The sequence below is a fragment of the Pleurodeles waltl genome, chromosome 4_2, assembly GCF_031143425.1.
Source record: "Pleurodeles waltl isolate 20211129_DDA chromosome 4_2, aPleWal1.hap1.20221129, whole genome shotgun sequence".
Classification (NCBI taxonomy): Eukaryota; Metazoa; Chordata; class Amphibia; order Caudata; family Salamandridae; genus Pleurodeles; species Pleurodeles waltl.
The window spans coordinates 474,321,613-474,332,203 of record NC_090443.1 but is presented as its reverse complement, the minus strand read 5'-3'; the positions used below and the strand labels follow the sequence as shown (position 1 = coordinate 474,332,203).

The 10,591-nt window shown below is 42.7% G+C and overlaps 1 protein-coding gene across 2 annotated transcripts in view; it reads right to left on the bottom strand.

The window, feature by feature from the left end:
- Window positions 1-1,704: 1,704 nt before the first annotated feature.
- The window catches only part of KEAP1 (kelch like ECH associated protein 1), a 210,449-nt gene continuing 201,562 nt past the window's right edge, over window positions 1,705-10,591 (bottom strand). For both annotated transcript variants that reach the window (XM_069231815.1, XM_069231814.1), the window contains one exon: window positions 1,705-2,160. In XM_069231815.1, coding sequence (XP_069087916.1) covers window positions 1,991-2,160 — 170 coding nt within the window. In that variant the 3' untranslated portion in view covers window positions 1,705-1,990. The remainder of the gene's footprint in view (window positions 2,161-10,591) is intronic.

Sequence of the window (10,591 nt, the reverse complement as noted above, 5' to 3'; positions counted from 1 at the left end):
GCAATCAGTCATTTTCCTGAAAAATATGACCCAAACTGCGGTAAGTGCTTGAGAGGCTGTGTGTGTCAGCCTGTTCACATTTTTAGGGATGTTGTTCAATCAGAGAACATAGGCCCTGATTTATACTTTTTGGCGCTAAACTGCGCTAATTCAGTTTAGCATCAAAAAGTATACTGCTGGCTAGCACCATTCCAAAACGTCAGCTGGGCATCTTATTTATGGAATGGTGCAATCCGGCGCAAAGTGTGGGCTAACGTCATGGAGAATGCCGTAGCCAGGTGAGGGTGGCGGTATGGGAGAAGGGTGTTTTGCACCAAAAAATGACATTAGGCTGGTTAGAGTAAAAAAATATGACTAACCAGCCTAGCCTAATTTCTTGACGCTAAACCTACCATAACACAGGACTCCTGTCTTAGAAAAGACAGGAGTCATGCCCACCACCCCAATGGCCAGCACAGGGGGGACAAGGGTCCTCTGGACATGGTCGCTGCACCCAGTGCCATGTATGGGGGCCCATTTCAGGGCACCCAATGGCACTTAAAAAATAAAAAATTACTTACTTCTACTTACCTGGGATGGGGTCCCTCCCCATCCTCCGCTGTCCCTCTGGTGTGCGGTGTCCTTGGGGTCTGGGAAGGGCACCTGTGGACTTATTCTAAGGTGTGCCACCATGGAAATAGGCCCACAGGTCCCCCAATGCCTGCTCTGACCCAGGCATTAAATATTGACGCTAAGCGAGCTTAGCGCCATTATTTAGGCCCGCCTCCCACCCATGCACCATTTTTGCACGGAAGGATAAATAAGACGCATGGCCTTAGTAATTTTTTGCCAGGGAACGCCTACCTTGCATCCCATTGACGCAAGGTAGTTTTACGCAGGCAAAAAAGGACTAACTCCAATATTTTGACGCTAGTGTCAAAATATAAATATGGATATGGAGTTAAATTTAAGCTGAAATAGCGTTAAAAAAAAAGACGCTATTTTGTATGCTATTTCAGCGCAAACAGTATAAATATGCCCCATAGCCTGTATTAGGAGGGATTCGTCTGACGCCTTGTGCCATTATTATTGTGTTGCTTTCAAATTTGGTAGCATTAATTCTGCAGGCACATTCCAATATTACTGTATCAAAATCTATATGCATAGTTTACCAAACAAGCTAATCCCACATGATCGTGTTCCAACGTCGTCAGGTTTAAGTAATTGATAATTTTGAAAAAACAAAATGGCTCTGGGAGCTTTCACACGGCATCATTCACATTAAAGCCTTACCTGCAGACCACAAAGGATCTGGGCAACATTCTACTGTCCCGGTCACAGAAAAGTGTTGGCCTTCAAAGAACAATAAAAAGGCAGACTAATGGTGTATCACTGGGTGTGTGTGGAGTATAGTGCTCAAGGTGATTTCTAAAGCAGAATGGGGATTGGTTTAACAATCACTTTCACTGCAATAAAGTAAGAAAGAAACTGGTGTGAAGGATGGGAAACTAGTTTGTGCATTCAGGAAAATCCAAAAAGATTATGCAATAATTCGTACACCACATTTATCATCGCTTCTGGTCATGGCTTATGGTATACCTTATGAGTACCAGCTGCACTCCATAAGAACTAAGATATACCACCCTACAGGGAAAAGTAACCTCAGTGTTATCACAGAACAAGATAGCTGCCATATTTTGTACTCACAATAACGACTGCCTCCAAGAAGACGACGGCCCTTCTTTTATTCATCAAATCGTGGCACTTTCTTTTATTTAACACAAACCACAACCATCAGTAAGAAATATTTAGAAACAACAAAAAAGGTGACTGCACTGCCAGCATACAGTGTGTCCAAACGCTGGCTTCCCTTGTTAAATGTCCTTTTAACACTGAACTTTATCGGATTCGTTTAGTCATATTTTTCGGTTTCACACAGCTGTTGTACTTGTTTAAATTTTTATTTCCTTCCGAACACAAGCCAAAGTGAGCTGGGAAATGTCTGAATCTTTCAAAGACAGCAAGGGCGGCTGGCATCAATTTGTTTACGGCACGGTTCCATGGTGATGGCCACACCCACCCCGCTTCGACCAGAGGTCATGTGCGTCACTTCGGTCCATGTCTCACTGGCCGGGTCATAGCATTCTACGCTGTCCAGGAAGTTGTGCCCATCATATCCACCTGGAAATTACAGAATCCCTTGGTTAATACAAAGTAACTATAAAAGTTTAATGTACACGATTGGGAAATGAAGAGTGTGGGATATGGGATAAGGGGTACAGCTGCAGTTTCAACAAACACTCAATGATTTGGTGAGAAAAGGTAGCCCACTAGCAGGCTGTAAAAAGGCAAACAGAAAAAATGGAAAATAATTCACTAGCACGCAATAGAAAAGAAAACATTAAGTATAACAATAGGTTTGCAGCTTCTACTGCAGTAGATTTGGCTGCTTTGGACACTCTTATCTAGTGCTGGGCGCAGCCATTGCAAACTATTTTTCTTAAAGGTTTCAGTTTCAAGGCGACTTGCAATACCACCCTTAAAACCCACAATGCACCAGGACAAAGGCTGCACATCAGATTGCATTTTCCCCCCTGTGGGTAACAGCATGTCTGTGGAGAGGTCCAAAGTTACAAACTATCTGTGCTGGTAGATAAGAAAAATGTTACTTACCCAGGAAGCATCTGTTCGTTGCATGTGCTGCTGAAGATTAACATGCTAAACATAATCCCGCCATCTAGTGCTGGGCTCAAAAGTGTGAACGTTGTTTTTCTTCAAAGGAAGTCTATGAGTCAGGAGGTAGAGTGATGACTCCTCTTGCTGGTAATGTGCATGTTAATCGATTCCATTGTTAGACTGTTTTCCCACAAGGCAGGTGAGGATGGAATGTGAATTATAGTGTATTATAGTAAGATGTCCATGCTAAAGGAATGAGTGATGTTTTAAAAAAGTAACTGTAATACACACAGGTTTGTGGGAAGAAGGGCGGGCGCGTGTGAATCTACAGCACTACATGCCACAAGCAGATGCCTGCTGGGTAACATTTTCCATTTGAGGCATGTTTGGTTGTAGATACACATGCTTAGCATTCACTGAAAAGCAGTCCTCCTCAATAAGTAGTGGCTACCCTGTGAGGCTTACAGTTGTCTGAAACTATGTATGTAGAACAATGTGGCAGACATTGGCTTGCTGACGAGCCAGCACATCTACACAGTAAGGTATGCGGTTGTAAACCATGTACCATACACGTTAGCTATAGGAATATTCCCCTGATAGGACATTGTAGCTCTTTTTTTTTCCTTCGTACAAGTGGAGTGAGCTCTATGAGGGGTAGGTACATTCTTTTTGTTTTAGCATAGCATGTTGGAATGCATTTGAGATCCAACATGCAATGCTTGATTTAGAAATATTAAGAAGAAACAAAGAGTTGGCCTTAGCTGTTTAATAATCTTTGTTTTTTTCCCCCAGCAGTGTGTCCACCTGGGGACCAAAAAGATGTTCCCCAGCAAAGGGAAGAGGCAAAAGGTTTTGTTGAACCTCCAGGTTAAAACCTGACGCACTCAGCCAGGCATGTCTCTGGTTGCGGTATCAGCATGGAGGGTGCAACAAAATGTAGTATTAGAAATGAGCTTACCCCTCTGAGACAATCTTTTATGCCCTTTTCCTTTACTCCTCTGGGAACATCTGATCCCATTGGGCCCTATCTTAGTGGGATAGGAGACCAGTTGAGGTTCCCTCGTCAGCAGCCAATGCCTGGGCCTGAATGTCCTCTCGAGGATGTTCAGATCCAAAGAACTCTGATGTATCTTCTGCGCTACCACAGGACATCTGAAGACTTTGAGATCGATGGTCATGCAGAGTCTTCAACTGAAAAGACTTGCAGGCCTCACAGGTAGTTTCCTGTTCAGGAGAAGAGGCACAAGTTACACACCTGATGGAGATCAGTGCATGGGTACTTGACATGGCAGCAAGGGCAGAATCGGAAGGGTGTCTGTTCCATCACCGGGTGGACATGACACAGAGGAAACATTGAATGTAAAATATGCAAATATGAAAGGTGAGGGCCCACAGGAACGTCGCAGCAGATCGGAGTCGCCCCGATGAAGTAGTCATTGAAACGGATGAGGGAGACAAAGAAGAGCAGCAATCAAAAACAATACATAAAGTAGAGTTTGGAAAGACAAATGAGAACTTTGTCGAACCAGAGCAGAGGAATACCTGTCCGAACTGAACAGCGGAAGAAAACAATGTAATAATGGAGTTGATGACTGTATGCATTACCAGCAAGAGGACCTCGAAAGACTTTCTTAGAAGAAAAAAAAAAAAAAAGATGCACACTTCCAAGTCCAACACTGGATTATGCTAAACATGTCTATTTACAGCCATACATGCCTTGAGCATATGTGTTTAGTAAGATACTGATTGTTAATCATACTTTCAGCTTACATCTGGGTGCGAGTGGGAGAGGCATGTGAATCTACAGCACTACAAGTTGCAAAATAATTGTTATAGTTAAGTTAATGTTTTCCATTTGCAACATGTGTTGCTGTAGATTATATGCTGTGCATAGATTGAAAAAGTAGTACACCTATTCCTAGAGAAATGGTGTGCAAGCAGCAATGGAAGACTTCTGAAACAAAGTTTTAAGTACAGTTTGTCCGACTTGGGCTTTTTGATGAACTGTACTGTTTGGTGAATGTGTGGATTAGACCATATCACAGTTTTGCAGGCGTCTGTGAGTAGGATGATGCATAGGAAAGCAACACTGGCTCCCTTTTTGTGGGGTGAATGTGCCATAAGAACATAGTCTAGCATGTGTTTACAAACCATCTGGCAGTTCCTGAATTGGAATAGGTTTTGCCAGGTTAAGCTGGCCAAAAGCAATAAAGAGCTGCTTGATTTCTTTTTTATTTTTTTTTATGATTTTGTACCATCCATGTATTCAATAATGGCTCTTTTAACATCCAAAGTTTGCAAGACCCAGTACCCAACCAACCGTGGTTGAAGGGAAAAAAAGGAAAATCAATATTCTGAATGATATGGAAAAAAAGAGATGACTTTTAGCAGTAATTAAGGGTGTGAACTGATGACCACACAATCTTTCTGCACTCTGAGAAGTTAAAACTTGCAGCTCACTTACCTAGTGGAGTAAAGTGGTTGCAATGAGGAAGAATGAGTTACCTGTACCTCCAGGTCCTCGGAGTTGGTATCTTTGCATGAATCACTTCACTTTGAATCACCAGGCTGGGAATTCTCTGTAATCTTAAATAGCAGGAAACTATAAAAAAAAAAGCCTATTGAGCTCAACAACAGTGTTTGTTTAGTAGCACGTCCACTTCATTTGAAGCAACCCGAGCTTTAAACAATGAGACGGAAGAACCAGGAGAGATGGTTGCATGTGTATTTATGAAAGAAATCAACCCTGGAGAACTGGAGTTACAGGTAAGTAACTAATTTCTTCTCTAGCATTGAATCTTTCATATAGTCATTCACATGCATGAATCACAACAGTACTGACATCTACAAAAAAGTTATGGGCAGGATTCTTGAATTCATCTCAACCACTGGAAATTACTCGGGGCCCCATCCCAGTTCATTGTTTTTTGCCCATATGCCACTCAGATTAAATCTAACCACATGCAAATCAGCCTTGATCCTGCTGCAGCGGAACTGCCAACCCAGGTCCTTTCTGAACTGGAATAGAAACAAGCTAAGACCGTTTCCACCCTTAGTGTGGCTTGTCAGTCTGCTGTAGCTGGGTTATAGTGGCACACTAAGCACTCGACAAATGATAAAATCTAGTATAGGTCTAACCTTTTTCTTTTCATGAGGTTGTTCTTTAAAGTCATACAGGAAGCACTGCTGCGCCATGGGGGTCTTTGGAAGGTTGAATTTTTCTGCCACCTTCCCCTATCAGTTCCTGTAAATGGGATATGTCTTCCAGAGGAGAAGCTGAGTGGACGGCAGACTTGCCACATTCCTTAGGTATGACAATCATCCCACTCCTCAGAACACCCATCACCCTCTTCTTCCACATCTGAATAGGGTGAATTCGGAAGCCTCCTCATCTTACATATGCCTAGGAGTAGGTGGGGCATTACTTTATTTGGAAGTTGGTCTGTTGGAGGTGAAGGGGGGGTGGAAGTAGCATAGGATGTGCTTGAGGTGCTAGCAAAGGTGGAAGGGCATGAACTGCTTGGCAGGCTGCTAAGAAAGTAGTCTCTGAACGATGTCCATCATCTGCTGCACGGTGCATTGTTGTTAAAATTACAACAGGCACCTGAAACATCTCACATTCTACATAGTCATAGCATTGGTTTTAGGGTTGATAAGGATGATCAGTTTCAAAAGTCTGTTTGGTGACCTTACTCCTGATAAGAATCCTCATCCCCATGATGTCTCCTTCAATTTCTGGGACGCAGAGGATATCCAACTGCATAGGACTACAAGCAGTCTCTCAAACACATAGGTCTCTAAAACCACCCTCAAACTCAAAGACCAGAATTTGTGCATGACAGCTTGCTGCCGCTCCAATAGTCAGAAAAGTGTCAACCATTGAAAAAACTGTCACTGATGATTCAGGCGACTTCGGAGAGCAAGGAAATTCTTGGCATCATCGATGATGCTCTTTACTTCGAAGGAACTTTTGTCATCGATGGTGGTCCTGAAGGTGGTGCTGTAGATGGCAGGGTGGCTGGTGGTAGAGTATGCCAACGAAGAAGTGAGTGGAATTGTCATCAACGACAGTGGACTTTTCCACAATATCAAAATCACCAACAGAGACTGGAAGTCAGCAAGGATGTCAAAAGAAGTTGGATTTTTGCACAGGCTGATGTTCATTATGTCTGGGGAAATTCCAGTGTTTTTGTGTGTGGAGGTGGCTGCAGGTGCTTTAGGATGCTAATGTCTGGCTAAGGGCATTCTGCATATTTCCTTTTTGGTGCCACCTTTGTAGAAGTGCTTGGAATAGAACATTTTAAAGAATCATATCCCTTGGTAGGAGGGTATTTTTTTTTCCCAATACATAGAAGGCCAAATTCCTCTCTTCTTGAAGAAAAGGTTCTACAGATCTTATAGCTGAAAAGCTTGTGCGCTGGATAAAGGCAATAAATATACTGCTCACTAGGATCATCGGTGAAGATTTTCTTCTAACCACAAGTAGAATAGTATTTGAAGAGACTTTTTCTCTCTTTCAGCCATGATGACAGTTGATGACAGATGAAAATTCTTCCTGGCTCAGAAAAAAGAATCCCCTCCCCCCCCCCAAACAAACCTTACAGAACTCTAAAATCTGAAGGTAGGGCTGGTTCATTTCCAGGGTAGACCAGAAATAATATCAGGATAAAGGTCACTGAGTGGTTAGAGCACAGCTCTTCTTGGGGGCTCCCTTATACATGACGTGGTAGAAATCCGAGTTATGGTGGCGTCTGAGGAGAGTGGGGGATCTGGCACTTCCATCTCATTAGCTGACGTTTAGGTTGCTTCACATGAGTTGGATGTGCTACAAAAAAAAAACCACTGTTTTTTATGTCTATCTAATTTAACATTATTTACATCTATTTAAGATTAGAAGGGATTCCCGACTGTTGATTGGGAATCATTCAAACGTGAATATATGAAAGATTAAGTGCTGGAGAGATCCACTCTCCAAGAAAATAACTACAGTGGACAAGAGTGTAGAAGTACAAATGGGAAGCTAACCACAGGGCTCCACCAATGCTAGTTCTTACCAATGCCTAGTCACTTATAACAATTGTCTCACCAAGCACTTTTTAAGGATGGCATGTACAACTGAATGTTCAAGTCTAGTGCAATGCAAGATGCCATTATTTACAAGTTTAAATATCATTATCACTGTCAGATGATGTAATGTCTGGTAAATGAGAAACATCCTTTGAAATACAATCACCCTCGTTGCTGGAGTAGGCTTTACTGGTCAGTGTGTAGAGTATGGCTCTCAAGAACAGCTGTGCTGTTGGATGCGGTGAGATGATTGACACGGATAGTGAATCCCAATACATGGAGGAGATGACTACGTTGAGTATGAGCGAGGCAGTGGACTTGGATGCTGCTCTTAACCAGTCAAGACTTGAATGTTGGTGCACTGAAGGTGTGCTGGTACCACTGCAAGACACTTGGTAAATACCCGAGGGACCAGGTGAGATGCCAAAGGCTTCGATATTGAATGGATAATAAAATCTGTTTACCACAAAGCTGCAGTACTAGCGAAAAACTGAGTGGATAGGAATGCGGACATAGTGCCCTTAAGATCAAGGGTCACCATGTAGAGCACCATGTAGAGCATGGTGCTGTAGAGCAAAGAAATAACATCTTGGAGAGGCGTGACCTTGAAGTGCAATGACATATTGTATTGACTGGGCAATCCTAAGTTGAGTATTTGCTGAAACATCCAGTCTTTCTTGGGAAAGAGAAAGTACAGGGAGTATATAAACAGTTATTACTGGTGTGGCGAGACCAGTTTGATAGTTTGCTTTTAGAGCGATACCTGCACTTCTTCCAGGTGTTTCTAGTCTTGGCCGATGCTACGCTGGAGTAGTGGACTATATGGTGGTGTGAAAGTTTAGGAAGTAGCCGTTGGTATAACGAAATCCACCCACTGGTCTGAGGTTGTATAACTTGTTGCATTATCATACCGGTGTCTTGGAGTGATGGGGAATGCGTGGCAGGTCATTGATTTGGGAGGAAGGGGTGCCCCTTTTTTTGGGTGCCTCTGGTCTTACCTCAGGTGTTGCATCAGAGACCGCCTCTGAATATCTGACCTTGTTGAAAGGGATGCTGCATCTGGTACGGAGGAGACTGGGAGCTGCATGATGATGTTGTGGCTGCAAGTAGTTGTGTTCTATAGAACTATGACTTCGGGGGTAGGTTTAAAAGTGCTATCATGGCCTTTGCCATGCTTTTGCCTTTCGGGTTTCTAAAACAACATCAAATTGTTGCCCATAAAGCAAACTGATAAGTACCCGTTGCACCTCTGGGCAAAAGCTTGAAACTTTATGCCAAGCCTGACGGTGGAGTTAAATGCTTGTATTGGTTTCTTTGGAGGCAATATCAGCAGTTTGTAAGACACACCTAATGTTGGCATTGGGAATCCCACCCTGAACGCCACCAATTAGCCCAAAGTGGCATTCTCTATACTCTCCCAGCATTCTCGTATGACTTGGCTCCAGTTGTCTGGATCTGATTTTGCTCCAAAGCAGTCTATGGTCACAAAAGGTTATGTGGTGTGTTTCTTCATTTCGATGTCTTGGCATCAACATTTTTGGCTTCTCTAGGGCGACGGTTACAGAGCACTCCAAGACACCGCAATAAGGTTGATTAAAACAATCTAAGTTAGAGTCGATGTCCTGGTGCATTATGGGTTTCCACAGTGATGTATTTTGAGTTACCTCAAAACCGAATCCTCCTCTTCAAAGAAAAAGAAATTGGAACAGCTGTGTCCAACACTAGATAGCAGGAGTGGGAACAGCATATGACCTACAGCAGCACATGCTGCAAAGATTCTGTGAAATACTCTACCTTCATTCAACAGGTGGTTTGAGGGGTGGTCTGAGAGCTATGTATTTTTTAAATAATTAGTAATGCAGCCTATTTACAAAGACGGTATGTGAGATCAGAAGCGGCATTATCGACAATATACTGAGTATAGAGATTTTGGAGTTGTGTGTGTCTGTGTATGACTCCTTTCTTAAGGGAAGAGTAGAGCTACATTGACAAGTTATACAGGAGAGTGGGATTTCTGCTCTTGAAGAAATGTCTGGTACTGGTCAGTTGGACATTCACTTACTTCTGCAAGGGGACAAATACTACAAGGAAATGGTGCCTACTTCCCATCCACCTTCTGCCACCATGACCACCTCAGTCAGCCAGGTTCAGGTATAAGAGTCCTTCAATGATCAAGTGGCAGCAGATATATTAACAACACTAGGAGCAATGGTGGATCAAGGTTATAAGAGATTCTCAGAGACTTTCTAAGTCCTAAGCATCTCTTTATTTGAACCACCATCCTCAAAAAAGCATCCAGTTAACCACCACGTTTCAGTGGCAGATTCTTATGCTTTTGTGGAATGCCTTACGACTCTCCCACTTCTTTGGAAAGTGCACAGAAAAAAGACGTAGGGAGATGAAGGTGTCCTGCACACATATGAAGAAGTTGGAGGTGAAGATGGGCATAGTCCCATTGTGATAATTCTCATGCCAATGACAAATTTCAGGATTGTATTTGTATTGTACCAGAACTTCACCTGTTACCTTTATACACATTCCTGAAGACATTACACAATTTCAATGCCTAATGAAAAACTGTCTGCAATGCTGTATCATGTATTCGGAACTAAAGGAAATAAATGTTTTCTCTGAGATTTTAACGATAACCCTCAGGTCAAACAGCCCCTCTGTCACACTAGGCAATTATAAGATTGCAATGCTCCAGCTTGACTTGTCAGCCAAATTAAGCCATGCTCTCTAATTACCCCCCCACAGCTCAAAGATAATCGATAAACTCAAGATACAATCATCTTTTTTTAAAGACAGAAAGGAGACACCTAGATAAGTTTGGTAAAAAACTAATTGTACTGCGGTTATGATCGCCAAT